Source organism: Jaculus jaculus, chromosome 3 (genome assembly GCF_020740685.1).
Source record: "Jaculus jaculus isolate mJacJac1 chromosome 3, mJacJac1.mat.Y.cur, whole genome shotgun sequence".
In the NCBI taxonomy this organism is placed as follows: domain Eukaryota; kingdom Metazoa; phylum Chordata; class Mammalia; order Rodentia; family Dipodidae; genus Jaculus; species Jaculus jaculus.
The window spans coordinates 176,474,485-176,492,307 of NC_059104.1; the positions used below are offsets into that span (position 1 = coordinate 176,474,485).

At 43.8% G+C, this 17,823-nt stretch overlaps 1 protein-coding gene across 1 annotated transcript in view; it reads left to right on the top strand.

Moving 5' to 3' along the window:
* The window catches only part of Swap70 (switching B cell complex subunit SWAP70), an 80,695-nt gene that overhangs the window by 39,077 nt on the left and 23,795 nt on the right, over window positions 1-17,823 (top strand). Inside the window, exons 4-5 of the mRNA XM_004650873.3 lie at window positions 13,776-14,003; window positions 17,075-17,221. Coding sequence (XP_004650930.1) covers window positions 13,776-14,003; window positions 17,075-17,221 — 375 coding nt within the window. The remainder of the gene's footprint in view (window positions 1-13,775; window positions 14,004-17,074; window positions 17,222-17,823) is intronic.

Genomic DNA, 17,823 nt, shown 5'->3' on the forward strand with positions numbered 1-17,823 from the left:
CAGGAAGATCAGGAGTTTGGGGCAAGCCTGGGTTACATAGCAAGACCCTGTCTCAAAACCAACAAAGTGGGGCTAGAGAGATGGTTCAGCAGTCAGGGCAGTTGCCTGCAAAGCCTAAGGACCCAGATTCAATTCCCCAGTACCCACAGAAGCCAGAAGCACAAGGTGGTGCATATGTCTGGAGTTCATTTGCAATGGGTAATTCCTCACCCATGCTCCTAATCCAGCCCTAATTCAATGCATTGGGTTATCATAAAACCAAAAATAAAAGCAAATAAAGCCATGAAAGTAGGTTGAGTACTTGGAAAAAGAAAGAGGGCTGGACGTGGTGGCGCACGCCTTTAATCCCAGCACTCGGGAGGCAGAGGTAGGAGGATTGCGTGAGCTCAAGGCCACCCTGGGACTGCATAGTGAATTCCAGGTCAGCCTGAGCTAGAGTGAGACCCTACCTCGAAAAACTAAAAAAAAAAAAAAAAAAAAAAAAGAAAGAAAGAAAGAAAGAGGATTAGCAGGATGGAGTTTTGGGAACAAGAGAGGGTAAAGAGGGTAAATACATTATATACTGTATAAAGTGTCATATGCCCAGTATTATGTATAATATATGCTAATGAAAACATAAGAAAAAAACAAAACCAGCAAACATTTGTTGATTGCCAACAATTGGTGAGGCACCAATGAGAACTGAGTGGAAAAGATCACTTCCTGTCTTCAAGGAATTTAGTCTACTGAGGTGAAAAGTCAAGTATAATGTTAAGCAAGACATCGGTAAGAAAGATGCAAATAAAGTACAAATATAGAGAAGGGAAGATTTGCTTCCACTGGGAAAGTAAGGAATGAGGGAGTCTTTTATTATTTAAAAAGATTTTTTGTTTTGTTTTGTGAGGTAGGGTCTCACTCTAGCTCAGGCTGACCTGGAACTCACTATGTAGTCTCAGGGTGGCCTTGAACTCCCAGCGATCCTCCTACCTCTGCCTCCCGAGTGCTGGGATTAAAGGTGTGTGCCAACACGCCCAGCAAGAAAATTGTTTTTGATATGGGGGTCTTAACATGTTGCCCAGGTAACTCTGGTCTTAACTCATCAACTGTAGCAGTCTTCTTTCCTCAGCCCCTCAAATGCCAGAGCCTCAGGGTACAGGCATCTACTACCGCCCCTGGCCAGGGAGGTCTTTTATGAGAGGCGGTGCACTGTAGTGGTGAAAACCAGTACCTCACACGTTTTCAGCCACAAACCAGACTCTAGCTGCTTGAGGCTTTGTGTGCTTCTAGGCTGTGAAACAGTGATAAAGAGATGCTAATGAGTCCTGCGGATGAACTGGTGACTCTGAGTCCCCTGCAGTGTACAGAAACTTCTCTGGCAGACCAAAGTTGGCTGCAATAGCAGGATATCAGAGTCTGAGCCTATAAAGGCTGTAACCATAACCAGCAAGTTGAATTGCTGTTCTATTATTGTTATTTTATTTTGTTTTGTTTTTGAGGTAAGGACTTGCTCTAACCCAGGTTGACCTGGAATTCACTCTGTAGTCTTAGGCTGGCCTTGAACTTACAGCTGTCCTCCTACCTCAGCCTTCCGAGTGTTGGGATTAAAGATGCGTGCCACAATGCCCAGTGTGTTATTTCATTATTTAAAAAAAAAAAAAATTTAGCCACGCATGGTGGCACACGCCTTTAATCCCAGCACTTAGCAGGCAGAGGTAGGAGGATCACTGTGAGTTTGAGGCCACCTGGCGACTACAGAGTAAATTCCAAAAGTGAGAATAGCATTGATATATGGGTATATGAACATTAAGAGAAGTGCTTACTGGGTAGTTTGGTGAACATAGTATATACATTTAGCCAGACAGCAGCAGACGTTACACCCCTAGGGCTCATGACTACCCCTGTCTTAAGTTTTCGGTATAGGGATGTATTCCGTCCCATGGAGCAGGCCTCCAGTCAAATTAGAGGGTGATTGGTTTCCTCCATAACAGACATGCCACTATTGCACCCGTTGGCTCATTTGGCCTGGCTGGCCAAATACAAGGCTTGCAGTGTCCACTGTTGAATATCTTCACTGGTGATTTCTCTCTTTTCCATTGAACTGCATGCAGTGTGGCATTTTCCAGCTTTCTGTCAGTTGGTCTACATGGAGTAGGTTTTCAGCTCAGCTCCAGCAGGATTTCTTAGTGACCTTGCAGCCCAAGTATGTGGAGTCTTCAGCAATAGGGTCTTACCATCTATTCCCCACTCAGCATTCTTGGTCTTGCAAATGCCTGCAAGCTGCTTACTGCATTCAAGGGCTTTCCTAGCCCGCAGTTCCAGAAGCATACAAACTGCATGGTCAAGTTCATTACATCAGTGGTCCCACTTCTTAGTACAACATTTTCTGCATTAGCCATTTTCCTTGTTGCTATGATCAAATAAATACCTGATAAGAAGCCACTTAAGAGAGGAAAGGTTTGTTTGGCTCATAGTTTGAGGGGATATAATCCTTCATGTTAGAGGAGACATGGTGGAAGGAGCAGGAGGCAGATTGTCATGTATTCAAGCTGACTTTGCCACTAATTCACGGTGTAATAAACTCAGCCCCACAGTTTGGGTCTCCCCATCTATAAAACAGAGATAGTAATTGTTTACAATTGACTCAGTAAGGACCGAGTAAAGTTGACCCATGTGAAGCATTTGACAATGTATGAATCCGTAAGTGCTCACTAAAGGGGTGGGGAGTGTTGTATGTTGTTAGTGGGAGAATGCAAGAATGAACGAGGATGATGAACAAAGTGAGTCCAGGATGCGTGGTGGCGGGTGTGGCACATTTCATATTTTAGGTAGAATATCCTTGGGGAACTTTCCTGTAATCATTTGGAAGTGCATCTCTAGAGCTTGCTCACAGATGGGGAAACCCTGGGAGGGAGAGATTATAGTGGGATTTGTGAGAGGCAAGGACAGAACCTTGGGGCTATTTCTATAGCAGGTGGGAGAAGTAGATTTGGTGCAGGAAGCTGAACTGAACATGCTGTGAGATACGCTTAAAAATATAAGCTCTGTTTACTTGCAGTGGCAGAAAGCTCTTGCATACCCATTCTCTATCTGCCTTTCTCCTTGCAAAATAAACAAACAAATAATTACATAATTTAAAAAATAGGTAAATTATATTTCTGGACTCTATTCAATTCTGTCCCTCTGGTATGTGGTACTGGTTTAATTAATGTAGATTTATTGTAAAAATTTGAATTAGGAAGTATGGTGCTGTAACTTTCCTCTTCCTATTTCAGATAGCTTTTGTTATTCTGAGGCTTTTGTGGTTCCTTGAGCATTTTACAGCCTTAGTAGTTTAGATGTTTTATCAATATAAAATCCCTTAATTCATATACAGGGTATGTCTTTCTATTGATTGTACCTTTATTTGTTTTTTTTCATCTGGGTAGTTTTCAGTGTGCATAGCTTTCATGTCTTGATTAAATTGATTGCTCAATAAAAAAAAATAGGTAAAAAAAATATATAAGCTCTGAACTTTAGAAAAATTAGATAGTGATAAGAAAGTGCCCGTGGATTTAACAATTAGTCATTAGTAATGAAAGAGAAGGCAATTTCACAGCCCTAGTGGGAACAGTTTCTGGGTGTAACTACTATTAATAAAGACATGTATCAATTGTTTGTGACTGCTAAAGGGGAAATAAGAGAACATCTTAGGGAATTTTTGTCTGAGGAAATTGTCTAGCTTAATATAGATACTTGGAAGAGAATGGCTTAATGGCTGATGTAGGAAAAGATAAATGGATGGTATTTTAAAAATGTGGCTGCCTCTCAGAAGAACTATGCCTGTAAGGTTTTTCACATAGTCTTTTAAAAAATAATTAATTAATTTATTTGACAGAGAAAGGGAGGGGGGAGAGAGAGAGAGGAAGAAAGAGAATGAGAATGGGCATGCCAGGGCCTCCAGCTACTGCAAACAAACTCCAGACATGTGCGCCCCCTTGTGCATCTGGCTGATGTGGGTCCTGGGGAATCGAACCTGGCTCCTTTGGCTTTGTAGGCAAATGCCTTAACTACCAAGTCATCCCTTCAGCCCCACATGGTCTTTTTAGTTATACTCAACACTCCAAATTTATTGGAACTGGAGGAGGGATGGGACTAATATCCTTGACATTTTGGCTAAAATGTCTGTGGGACTTGAGAGTGACTTTGCCCCATCTCCTAGTTAGTTAGGAGGCTCACTGCCTTGGTCCCTTGACGTGGCAGCACTTGAGCCTGTCCGCACTGAGCTGCTGCTGCTGTGAAGGGAGCCGTCAGCTTCTTGATGATTCTAAGGAATGCAGACGACTGCTTCTGATTTTTTCAGATTAATTAACTTATTTGCAAGGAGAGAGAGAGAGGAAGAGAATGGGCGCTCCAGGTCCGTTAGTTACTGTAAATGAACCCTAGATCCATGCTGCCCTTTGTGCATCTGGCTTACATGGGTACTGGGGAATTGAACCTGGGTTATTAGGCTTTGCATGCAAGCACCTTAACCGCTGAGCCGTCTCTCCAGCCCCTCCAATGACTTCTGACGTACAGGACCCACATGGCCTTGGTATGTGACATGATGCTGTCCTTCCTGCAGCCCGGAGCCAGGTCCAGAGGCTTCAGCATGCTCACCTTCACCCTTGCTGTCCAATGGGAATGTTCCATCCTCTTTCAAAACAAGTCAGTCTTGTTGGGCAAGAAAATGGCCTCTTTTTGATTGGTCAGAATAGCTACATAGTGTCATTTATTGTTTGGACTTACTCTGTGCTTTTTAAAAATTTATTTGAGAGAGAGAAAGAGGGGTGTGTGTGTGGGGGGAGGGAGAGAACAGGTGCACCAGGGCCTCCAACCACTGCAAACGAACTCCAGACACACGTGCCACATTGTGCATCTGGCTTACGTGGGTCCTGAGGAATTAAAGTGGGTCCTTAGGCTTCACAGGCAAATGCCTTAACTGCTAAGCCATCTCTCCAGCCCTTACTCCATGCCTTGATGGCCTAAGAGCCTCAGCATTTCTTCTTAGGAGTAGAATTAGCTGGGCATCGTGGCACATATGCCTGTAACTTCAGGACTGGGAAGGGTGAGACAGGAAGATTAGAAGAATGAGGACAGCGCTATTACATAATGGGCCCCGGATCAAACAACAGCAGAAGCAGAGTTAGAACTACAGCTTACTTTCTCTGCTGAGGGGCGGCGGCTGTGGGGAAGGAAGGGGTCATTGAGGACTGGAGAGGTGACTTAGCAGTTAAGGTGCTTGCGTGCAAATCCTAGGGACCTATGTAAGCCAGATGTACAGGGTGGCACATGTGTCTGGAGTTTGTTTGTAGTGGCTAGAGGTTCTGACACACCCATTCTCTATCTTTCTTTCTCTCTCTCTCTTAAATTAAAAAAAAAATTATATATATATAGGTTTTTCCAGGTAGTGTGTTGCTCTAGCCCAGGCAGACCTGGCCTTGAACATCCAGCATTCCACCTACCTCTACTTCCCAAGTGCTGGGAGTAAAGGTGTGCACCACCACACCTGGCTATCAAATAAATACTTTTTTTTTTTTTTTTTTTTTATCAAGGTAGGGTTTTACTCTAGTCCAGGCTGACCTGGAATTCACTATTTAGTCTCAGGGTAGCCTTGAACTCAGGTGATCCTCCTACTTCTGCCTCCCAATTGCTGGGGTTAAGGGCATGCGCTACCACACCCAGCTGTCAAATAAATAGAAATATTGTTTTAAAACTCTATTGGAGGGCTGGAGAGATGGCTTCGCGGTTAAGTCGCTTGCCTGCGATGCCCAAGGACCCAGGTTCGATTCCCGAGTACCTATGTAAGCCAGATGCACGAGGTGACACATGTGTCTGGAGTGTGTTTGCAGTGGCTGGAGGCCCTGATGTGCCCATTCTGTCTATCTGCCTCTTGCTGTCTTTCCTTCTCTTTCTCTCAAATAAATTATTTAAATTAAAAAAAAAAAAACAACAAACTGTATTGGAGCTAGTCTTTCTAATCTTGTCAACAGGTTTTCCCTCTACCCTTCCCCTGAGGTAGGGTCTTGCTGTAGCCCAGGCTGACCTGGAATTCAGTATGTAGTCTCAGGCTGGCCTTGAATTCACAGCAATACTCTTATCTCTACCTTCCAAGTGCTGGCATTAAAGGTATGCCCCATCATGCCTGGGCTGTGTTAATAGTTTTTTTTTTTTTTTTAACTTTTTTTTATTGACAACTTCCATAATTATAGACAATAAATCATGATAATTCCCTCCCCCCCCACTTTCTTTTTCACAAATCCACTCTCCCATCATATCCCATCGTTCTCTCAATTAGTCTCTCTTTTATTTTGATGTCATCATTTTTTCCTCCTATTATGAGGGTCCTGTGTAGGTAGTACCAGGCATTGTGAGGTCATGGATGTCCAGGCCATTTTGTGTCTGGAAGATTGCATTGTAAGCAGTCCTACCTTTCCTTTGGCTTTTACTGTTTTTTTCTGGCACCTCTTCCGTGACAGACCCTGAGCCTTGGAAGGTGTGGTAGAGATGTTTTAGTGCTGAGCACTCCTCTGTCACTTCTCAGCACTATGGTGCTTTCTGAGTCATCCCAGAGATCACCACCATCTGCAAAGAGAAGCTTCTCTAATCCAAAAGTGAGAGCAGCATTAATATTTGAGTATGAACATTAAGAGATGTGCTTACTGGGCAGTTTGATGAGCATAGTATATGTACTTAGCCAGACACCAGTGGGTGTTACACCCCTAGGGTTCATGACACCCCCTCTTCCCTATTGCAAGTTTTCAGGCATGTGTTCCCTCCTGTGGAGTGGGCCTCTAGTTCCAATTAGTGAGTGGTTAGCTTCCCCCATCACAGACATGCCACTATTGCACCTGTTTGCTATTTTGGCTTAGCTGACCAAATTTAAGGCTTACAGTGTCCACTGTTGTTTATCTCCACTGATGACTTCGCTCTCTCCCATAGGGCTGTGCATGTAGCATAGCTTTTTCCATCTTTCTGTCTGCTGGTCTACATAGAGGAGGTTTTCAGCTCAGTTCCAGCAGGATTTCTCTGTGACCTTGCAGCCCAAGCATGTGGAGCCATCAGCGATAGGGTCTTACCATCTATTCCTGGTGGGAAACCAAGGGCCTTGGCAATGGCCTGTAATGTTTTAGGGGTATTAGGGACCTCCCTGGCCAACAACTCACTGGAAGGTATCCCATCCCTGGCACTGAATTTTTCTAGTAACAATCTATGGCTTCTGGGTGGACTACTGTCCAAAAAAGTAGGTTTCCATATGGCTTATTCATACCCTCTTAGATTTTGATTAACTTTTCCTGCCACCCTTCCTTTACTCAGTCTTGTCTCCTGACTTCACTTAGACCATTCCACCCCCACTATGTCAACAGTTTTAAGGTCCATAAGTTCAAAGTTGTTTTTTTTTTTTTTTGAGGCTGGGTCTCCTTCTAGCCCAGATTAACTTGGAAATCATTCTGCTGCCCAGGCTGGCCTTGAAGTCATGGCAATCTTCTTATCTCTGCCTCCCAAGTACTGGGATTGAAGGCATGCACTACTATACCTAGCTAAAAGTAATTTTTTTTCCCTCGAGGTAGGGTTTCACTCTAGCCCAGGCTGACCTGGAATTCACTATGGAGTCTCAGGGTGGCCTCGAACTCACAGCGATCTTCCTACCTCTGCCTCCCGAGTGCCTGGATTAAAGGTGTGTGCCACCACGCCCGTCTTGTTTTGATTTTTGTGAGGTAGGGTCTCACTCTAGCTGAGGCTGGATTCGAATTCACTGTTTAGCTCCATGCTGGCCTTGAACTCACAGTGATCCTCCTACGTCTGCCTTCCAAATCCTGGGATTAAAGGCATGAGCCACTGTTAGTGGACAGTGTTTTTTGCTTTTTAAATTAATTATTTCATTTTTTAATATTTTACTTATTTACTTGAGAGAGAGAGAGAATGGGCATTCTAGGGCCTTTAGCCACTGCAAACGAACTCCAGATGCATATGCTACCTGTGCATCTGACTTACATGAATTGTGGGGAATCCAGCCTGGGTTCTTAGGCTTCACAGGCAAGTGCCTTCAAACTACTAAGTCATCTCTCCAGCCCTAAATTAATTTTTTTATTAGCATACAAAAAAGAAATTTCATTTTAGTGTTTTCAAACAAAGTGATTTATGTTGGGGGACACAGAGGAGGAGGGGAGGGGGACATTTTATTATTATTATTATTTGTGTGTGTGTGTGTGTGTGTGTGTGTGTGTGGTGTATGCACATGTTGTGCCTGTGGGACACCTGGTGTGCTTGCCTGCATGGGGCGTGCTTCCTGTGGCGACCAGAGTGGAACGTCAAATACCATGCTCCATTGCTCTTCTGCCTCACTGTTCTTACCTGAGCTGGAGTCTCTTGCTGATTTCTTTTTCTTTTGTAAGCTTGGGTCTCTGCTGCCCATCGGACTGGAGTCAGTAGCCCGCCCAGTGGCGTTTCTCTCAGAGTTCCCCCGGGATAGCTTTTAACCATCGAGCCATCTCTTCAGCCTCAGAGCTGTTTTTTGAGAAACATTTTTTTACTCCACTTTAGTTAATAGATGACATAGCAGTGGCAGTTGTATGAATAATGTAAACGGTACGCTTAATAAATTTGCATTTGATTCCATTTTCCATCACTCAGAATGTCAAGAATGCTGGACTGGAGAGATGGCTTAGTGATTAAAGTGCTTGTCTGTGAAGCCCAAGTAAGGACCAGGCTCAATTCCCCAGGACCCAAGTAAGCCAGACACACAAGGTAACACATGTGTCTGGAGTTTGTTTGCAGTGGCTGAAGGCCCTGGCGTGCCCATTCTTTCTCTCTCTCTTAAATAAATTATATATATAATATCAGGAATGCTAAATAAATATTTAAATTGCATGGTGAAGTCAAGATGTTTCTGTCGCACAGATGTCAAGAAGTTGTGTATCTGTTCCAGTTTGTTCTTCAGGTTTCTTCTGATGATATTCCTGGAATGTCTGTAAAGTACAGTTTTCACTTAGCATTCATTTCCCACAGAACCAAGAACAAAACAGGATGTGCCTGTTGCAGACTTATTTGAAGAATTACCTTGGTGCAGTGAAAAATCATATTTGAGGTAATTCCAAGAGACCCAGGTGAAAGAAAACCTGGATGGTTAAGCCCACAAATACCCCTCTTCTTAATGACAGAGAGATCTTTTGAGAGAACAAATTTTTGAGCTCAAGGCCTAGAAAATCACATTTTTTTAAAATTCTTATTAACATTTTCCATGATTATAAAATATATCCCATGGTAATTCCCTCCCTCGAAAATCACATTTATCTTGAAAGTTTATTCTCTGTTATTCTTGGTGCGGCTCGCTTGGAAGGAGGAAGTAAGCTGCTTCCTGAAACTGAGTGAGCTCTTAGAGTGACGCAGGACCCTGGAGACTAACACAGCCGCCCGTGGCTTGTTTAGTGGCGCTGGGTAGTGGATCGTGGGCCTGTGCCTTCTTGGCCCTGCGTAACCCAGTCGAAAGGTCCTTAAGCGACTTGGTTATTAGGATGAATCTGTGGTTGGGTTGGAAGTCACTAGGAAATGACTCGGATGCTGGCAGTGTGGAGCAGGTGGGGGCTGGGGTCTGATGACAGCCTTGGGGGCTGGGGATACACCTTCAGGAAGGCTCAGGAAGAACCTGGGACACTGCTTTGAGGGCTGGGTTGGTTGCCAATGGGCACTTTCTGAGTTGCAAACATAATGATCCCCTGGCACTGAAGGGGGGGCTGAAGCTGGAGTGGGAAGGGCTGAGCCTCGTTCACAGAGTGGCACATGCCTTTAATCCCAGCACTCAGGAGGCAGAGGTAGGATTGTTGTGAGAGTTCGAGGCCAGCCTGGAACTACATAGTGAATTCCAGGTCAACCTAGGCTTGAGTGAGACCTACCTTGAAAAACAACAACAAACAAATAAGGACTAGCCTGGGTTATGTAATGAGTTCTAGGCCAGCATGGGCATTGAGGCAAGGGTGTATGAGTCCAAAGCCAGGCAGATAGAGGTGGAGGGACATGTTTGAGAATTGTCTGGAAGAGTATTTTTTGAGGCAAGCCCAATAAGCTGACTTTATTTTTTCTCTTTAATGTGTGCGAGAGAAATTGGCGCAGTAGGGCCTCCAGCCATTGCACTCATGGTTTACTTTTTATCACATTGCTCTGGCATGCTTTTTTTTTTTTTTTGAGGTAGAGTTTCCCTCTAGCTCAGGCTGACCTGGAATAGTCTCAGGGTGGCCTGGAATTCAAGGTGATCCTCCTACAGCTGCTTCCCGAGTGCTGGGATTAAAGGCATGTGCCACCACGCCTGGCTCTGGCATGCTTTTAATAATGTTAGAATCATCTGGATATCAATGATAGACAATGTGCAACTCTGTAGTATTTACTGCATGCTGTGGCCAGTTCAATATTATTGTCACTGTAGCGGTGGACACCAGTTTTGGCCAACATGGCAATATTCCATCTCAGATTTCCTCAAAGCTGGGCAGTTGTGGGCTAGGGTGACCCTCCTGTGCTCTGTCTGATCGTCTTCACAGTCTGCTGTACCCCAGCACGCACTTGTCACTCTCTGTAACAAGTTGGAGCCAGGAGTTGATCAACTCCAGGGGCTTTTTTGTCTTCTTTGTGACTACCGTCTTCCTGCCTTATGTGCAGGACAGGCCCCAACCAAGAGCACACAGAGGGCAAGACAAGAGGCTTAGGATCTGGAGTTCGAATGCCACCCCAGGGTTCCCCACTCCTCCACTCAGGGGAGCTGTCACCCTACTTTAAATTATTTTTGTTCATTTTTATTATTTGAGAGTGACAGAGACAGAAAGAGGCAGATAGAGACAGAGAGAGAGAGAATGGGCGCGCCAGGGCCTCCAGCCACTGCAAACAAACTCCAGACGCATGCATCCCCTTGTGCATCTGGCTAATGTGGGTCCTGGAGAATCGAGTCTTGAACCAGGGTCCTTAGGCTTCACAGGAAAGCATTTTAACTGCTAAGCCATCTCCCCAGCCCCTCACCCTAGTTTTTTAAATTTTTATTTTGAGTTTAACCTTTTGGAAGATAAACATTTTATGTCATAACCTAGCATACGCACACATGCACGTGCACACACATAAGTTGTCACAAACCAGTGTTTGTCTTTATTATAGTTGAATTTGAATATTGAAAAGATTGAGGGAGGGTGCTGGAGAGGTGGCTCACTGGCTGACGTGTTTGCTTGCCAAACCTAACAACCAGAGTTTGATTCCCCAGGACCCATGTAAGCCAGATGCACAGTGGTGCATGGACTTTGTTTGCAGTGGCTAGAGGCCTTGGCACATTCATACACACACGCACACACGCATGCGACTGTTTCTCTATCTCTCTCAAGTAAATAAAAATATTTAAAAATAAATAAATGGGCTGGAGAGAAGACTTAGTTGTTAAGGCACTTGCCTGCAAGGCCAAAGGACCCAGGTTCAAGTCCCCAGAACCCACGTAAGCCATATGCACAAAGGGGCGCATGTGTCTGGAATTCCTTTGCAGTGGCTGAAGGCCCTGGCATGCCCATTCTCTTTCTCTTTCCTCCCTCTTCCTCTGTGTCTTTCTTAAATAAATAAATAATAGAAAAAAAGGGCTGGAGAGATTGCTTAGTGGTTAAGCGCTTGCCTGTGAAGCCTAAGAACCCCGGGGTTTGAGGTTCAATTCCCCAGGACCCACATTAGCCAGATGCACAAGGGGACACACGCGTCTGGAGTTCGTCTGCAGTAGCTGGAGGCCCTGGTGCGCCCATTCTCTCTCTATCTGCCTTTTACTCTCTCTGTCACTTTTACATAAATAAACAAAAAATTAAAAAAAATTTAAAAAAATGATAATTTTGGGGGTGTGTGTGGTATGTGGTTTGTATGTGCATATGGTATATGCAAGTGTTTCCTGTGCACGTAGAGGCTGAGGAAGAGATCAGGTGTCCTTCTGCCGCTCTTCCGCCTTACTCCCTGAGGCGGTCTCTCACTCAACGTGGAGCTCCTTGCTTTGTAGCTGGACTGGCTGACAAGGGAGCCGCAGTGACCCTTCCATCCCTGCCCACTCAGTGCTGTGGTTCCTGGGTGCACGGCCATGCCTAGCTTTTCATGTCGGTGCCGGGCCTTAGACTCAGGTTCTCATGCTTGCAGAGCAAGTGCTCTGTTACCTGCTGAGCCGTCTCTTAGCCCCTGGAATATATTTTTGTTCTATTCCAAAAATTAATAGTTGCTGCTCACTAGGTTGATTTCATAGGGGCCATAACTACCAGTTTGGAAAACATGACTTAGGGGGAGTAATGTCAGCAGGATTTCATCCCTGGTTGATGTAAATGGCAGGGAGCAAGACCCCTGGCATGAGATTTCACTGCTCCAATGGAGTCAGTGACAGAGGGGAGCCGGGCGTAGTGGTGCGCGCCTTTAATCCCAGCACTCGGGAGGCAGAGGTAGGAGGATCCTGTGTGTTCCAGGCCAGGCTGGGGCTGCATAGTGAGTTCTAGGTCAGCCTGGCTACAATGAGACCCTACCTCAAAAACAAATAAGAAGAAAAAGGGAAAGAAAAGAAAAAAACAGTTAGAAGGGAGAGGACAGGGGAGGGTAATGGGATGAATATACGCAGAATCCACAGCATACATGTGTAAAAATTAATAAAGCCCATTATCTTTATGTTAACAAAATGAGAAAGTAGAGGAGAACCACTTTGAGGTAGAGACGATTCATACATCTTCGGGCTTTCCAAAAAGATAGGAGGAAATACCAACTTCTCATTCAGCATTACTAGCTCGTTGTTTGTTTTTTTTTCTTAAAGAAACTGCCTTCATTTTTTTAAAATTTTTTTTGTTCATTTTTATTTATTTATTTGAGAGTGACAGAGACAGAGAGAGAAAGAGGCAGATAGAGAGAAAGAGGCAGATAGAGAGAGAGAGAATGGGCGCGCCAGGGCCTCCATCTACTGCAAACGAACTCTAGACCCGTGTGCCCCCTTGTGCGTCTGGCTAATGTGGGTTCTGGGAAATCGAGCCTCAAACTGGGGTCCTTAGGCTTCACAAGCAAGAGCTTAACCGCCAAGCCATCTCTCCAGCCCCCTCGTTGTTTTTGCTTATTGTCTATTATTTCAGTAACAGTTTTTACCCTTTTTCTACAAAAGGTTTGATGTTTCAGGAATTAGCGAGCTTTCCTGGCTGGGGGTGGGAATTCAACCATTGTCTACAACACCGTTGATGTTCTAGCCTACAGAAGCAGCCTGAAGCAAGTCGTTGGCTTACGTCGAGGGTCTGTAAATGGGGGAATATCCTGTACCTCTATGTGGAGATGCTCATTTCATTTTGCATTTGCATGTTAGTTTCATAAGGTGGACGTTCAGAGTGGGCTGCAGCGAGTAGACCTGTCATAATCCTAGCACTTTGGGAGGTGAAGGCAGGAAGATCAGGGATCCAGAGTCATCCCCAGAGAGTTGGAGACTAGCCTGGGCTACGTCAGACTTGTCTTGAACAAAGTTCTGATATATTAAATTATTTATTCAAAAGAGCCTAATGAGGTCACAGTAAACAGTGGTGTACAGTGCACCTGCTTCAGCTCTGTATGCAAATGTATTTCTTTATAAGAGGCTCATCAGGTTTTCATTCATCTACTTATTTTAGGCTAACAGAGAACCACTGAGATTATATGTATAACCGTCTCCCCCACCAACAGTTTCTGTCAAGAAATGCTCTTTTCAACGTGTAAAGAATATCAAGGTAGATAACACAGATCCATACAAATGTTGAAAACAGGAAAAAAACTTTTTTTCTTCACAGATTGAATACCTGCTTAAGAAACTTACAGAGGCTATGGGAGGAGGATGGCAGCAAGAACAATTTGAACATTATAAAATCAACTTTGATGACAGCAGAGATGGCCTTTCTGCATGGGAACTTATTGAGCTAATCGGAAATGGGCAGTTTAGCAAAGGCACGGATCGCCAGACTGTGTCCATGGCCATCAGCGAAGTCTTCAATGAGCTCATATTAGACGTGTTGAAGCAGGTAAGGCTGCCGTGGCTCTGTTTGCCCTTCTCTTCAGAAGCGGGCATGTTTGGAATCAACATGTCATATGTCACTTGCACTCCTTAACTGATTCAGAACACAAAGTTCCTTATTTTCCTAGTCTGTTTTATTAGACTTTCAGATTTCACCTCCTTCCCTGCTGGGATATTGGGAAAAGAACCAAGGTCTCCGCATGCTGGGCGAGTGCTCTGTCATTGAGTTGGCTGGAAGCTTTCATTTTAAGGAATTCCTGGGACAATCTTGCAGTATATTTAAGAATTAAGACCTGAGGCTGAGAAAATGGCTCAGCAGTTAAAGGAGCTTGTTTGCAAAACCTGCCAGCCTGGCTTCAGTTCCCCAGTAGCCACATAAAGCCAGGTGCACAATGTGGCACATGTGCCTGGGGTGCATTTGCAGTGGTAAGTGGCCCCAAAACACCATACCCTGTCTTTCTCCCAAACAAACAAACATATTAAACCATGTATGGTGACTCACACCTTTAATCCCAGCACTCTGGAGGCAGAGGTAGGAGGATTGCCGAGAATTCGAGGCTGTCTTGAGACCACATAGTGAATTCCAGGTCAGCCTGGGCTAGAGTGAGACCCTACCTCAAAAATAAATAAATAAATAAATAAATAAATAAATAAATAAATGTAGGGCTGGAGAGATGGCTTAGCGGTTTAGTGCTTGCCTGTGAAGCCTAAGGATTCTGGTTCGAGGCTCGATTCCTCAGGACCCATGTTAGCCAGATACACAAAGGGGCACACGCATCTGGAGTTCGTCTGCAGTGGCTGGAGGCCTTGGTGTGCCCATTCTCTCTCTCTCTCTGCCTCTTTCTGTCTTTGTTGCTCTCAAATAAATAAATAAAAATAAAGAAAAATTTTAAATAAATAAAGAACTAAGACTCTTTCTCAGGAGTTATTGGCTGGGACTGGGAGACATTTTCTGCAGTGGTGCAGCCACTGATACGTGCATGGCTTTGGTAAATAATTCCTCACCCATACTCATGTAGGCAACCCTAAATAAACTCAGTGGACCACAAGACACTTGGGAGGCAGAGGTAGGAGGATCGCTGGGAGTTTGAGGCCAGTCTGGGACTCCAGAGAGAGTTCTAAGACAGCCTGGGCTAGAGTGGGACCCTATCTCAAAACAAAATAGAGCAAATGGCATCAAAGTAGATGAGGAATTAGTTAGGAAATTAAAGGTGGGATTCAGTGGGAGGGAGTGGAGAGAGAGGACAAAAGATAATGGGAGGGGATTGTGATCAACGTACATTATACAACTATAAAAATTGTCAAAATAGGGCTGGAGAGCTGGCTTAGTGGTTTAGCGCTTGCCTGTGAAGCCTAAGGATTCCAGTTCAAGGCTCGATTCCCCAGGACCCACGTTAGCCAGATGCACAAGCGGACGCACGCGTCTGGAGTTCGTTTGCAGTGGCTGGAAGCCCTGGCATACTCATTCTCTCTCTATCTGTCTCTTTCTCTCCCTCTCTCTCTGTCACTCTCAAATAAATAAATAAAAATGAACAAAAAATTTAAAAAATTGTCAAAATAAAAACAAAGTCAAACTAATAAAAACAAAAATTGAAGCTGGGCGTGGTGGCGCACGCCTTTAATCCCAGCACTCGGGAGACGGAGGTAGGAGGATTGCCATGAGTTCAAAGCCACCCTGAGATGACAGAGTTAATTCCAGGTCAGCCTGGACCAGAGTGAGACCCTACCTTGAAAAAACAAAAAACAAAACAAAACAAAAAAAATAAGAATTGAAAAATTACTATTTTGAAGGGACTATTTAATAACACTTTCAGTCTATTAAAAAAAAAAAAAAAAAGCCCTGCCATGTGGGCATCCACATCCGTTGATGTGGAGGGATACCCATAGTCTATTGTCAAGAAAACAAACAGCAGTCTGCAGAGCGGTGGGCGTCTCGTAACCCTGATGCGGGATAACGTAGGTGGCTAGCGCTGTCTGGAAGTGTGCTCACCCTCGTTCTCAGTGGCTGCTTCTGGAGTGTGCAGTTCTGGTCAATTTTATTTTCTTCTTTATCCTTTTGCTATATTGTTATGGTTCCTGCCTGTTTTTTTCTTCCTGTCTGGTTTTATACTATTTTTATAAGATTAGAAAAAATATCATTACTTTTAGAAAAAAGATGCTTCCATATAGCAAGGTTGCTTTGTCTAATCATCTTTGCTTTCTCAGCATTTAACAAATGAGCTTACTGTTGTTTAAATAGGATATATACATATACATATGTATGTGTGTGTATATATATGTATGTATATATATGTGTATATATATATATATATATTTGTGTGTGTGTGGTTTTTTAATACCTTATATTATTATATTGAATAATAGCTCTGTCTTGGCTTTCTTTACTTTGTTCCTTTTTTGTTTGGTAGGTGTTTATTGGTCCCTTTGCTTAATAAGCATTAGTTAAGGCTTAACTTGTGTAAGGTTTGTTTTGATAAAGAAATGTGACATAGTCTCTCTGAAGAAGACATTTAGGCCCCTTTACATACAGACCCCAGATGGATTGCACGTGAGACCTTGTTTGTTTAAATGTTCAAGGGTTAGGAAAGCAAACAAGTGAATGAGTGACATGATTGTTGCTTAGCATAGTCATCAAGTGAAACTTAAAAGTTAATTGGATAATTATCCATTTATTTTGAGACAGGGTCTTACTACGTATCCCAGGCTTCCCTCAAACTATTGATTTCCTGCCTCAGGCTCCCGAGTGGTGGGTTTTGTTGTGTGCCACCATTCCCAGCCTAAGTGCACACGTGTAAGGCTGATCTGTGGGAGTGAGGTGTAGGGCTTAGAGTGTGAATTTAGAATCCAGTTTCCCAACTTCTGACCTTCACTGGCTGAGGTTTTAATTTACTGAGATTTAAAGTTAGGAATTTTTTTTTCAAATGAATAGGTTAGTATAATGAGCATCTATATACCCATCATGGACATTTGTGTATTCAGGATCATATATCAGATACTGTAGGAGACATGACTATGGAGAAAAACTCCTGCTCTTACAAATAAAAATAGGAGCATTTACACGAGGTTAATCTTTCATAGGGTTACATGATGAAAAAAGGCCACCGGCGGAAAAACTGGACGGAGCGCTGGTTTGTATTAAAACCTAGCATAATATCGTATTACGTGAGTGAGGACCTGAGAGACAAGAAAGGAGACATCCTCTTGGATGCAAACTGCTGTGTGGAGGTAAGCTGGCTGCTCTTCCTGTGCCCGCTTGCCCGATGCTGCCCCCTGCTGCTCACGAGGCCCTCCTCATCCTCACTTCTCCAGACTTCTGCAGCCTTAAGGCAATCCCCAAACTGACCTTTCCACAATACTGCACACCTACCATGGTTTCTCAAGCAAAAACTAAAGATAGCTTGACCAAATTTATTTCTAATATGAATTTATTTTGTCTTATACTTGTGAATAAAGCACAAGGATTCAACCATACACTTGTACATTTAAGGAACGCACACTGAGTAAAATACCAAGTAAAAAATGCTCAATGAGGAAGGGACATTGAGTAAAATGGAGTCATCCAAAAGATGGTACAGCACAAATGTTCAGTATGATAATGGGTGAAGTTACTCATATACTGGAAGATCTGGGACTATTGCTTTATTTTTGAGGTAGGATCTTACTGTAGCACAGGATCACAAACACACACACACACACACACACACACACACACACACACACACACACACGATCCCATGTAGCCCAGGGTGACATTGAACTTGCCTTGTAACCAAAACTGGCCTTGAACTTGATCCTCCTACTTCTACCTAATGATGGAATTGCAGGTG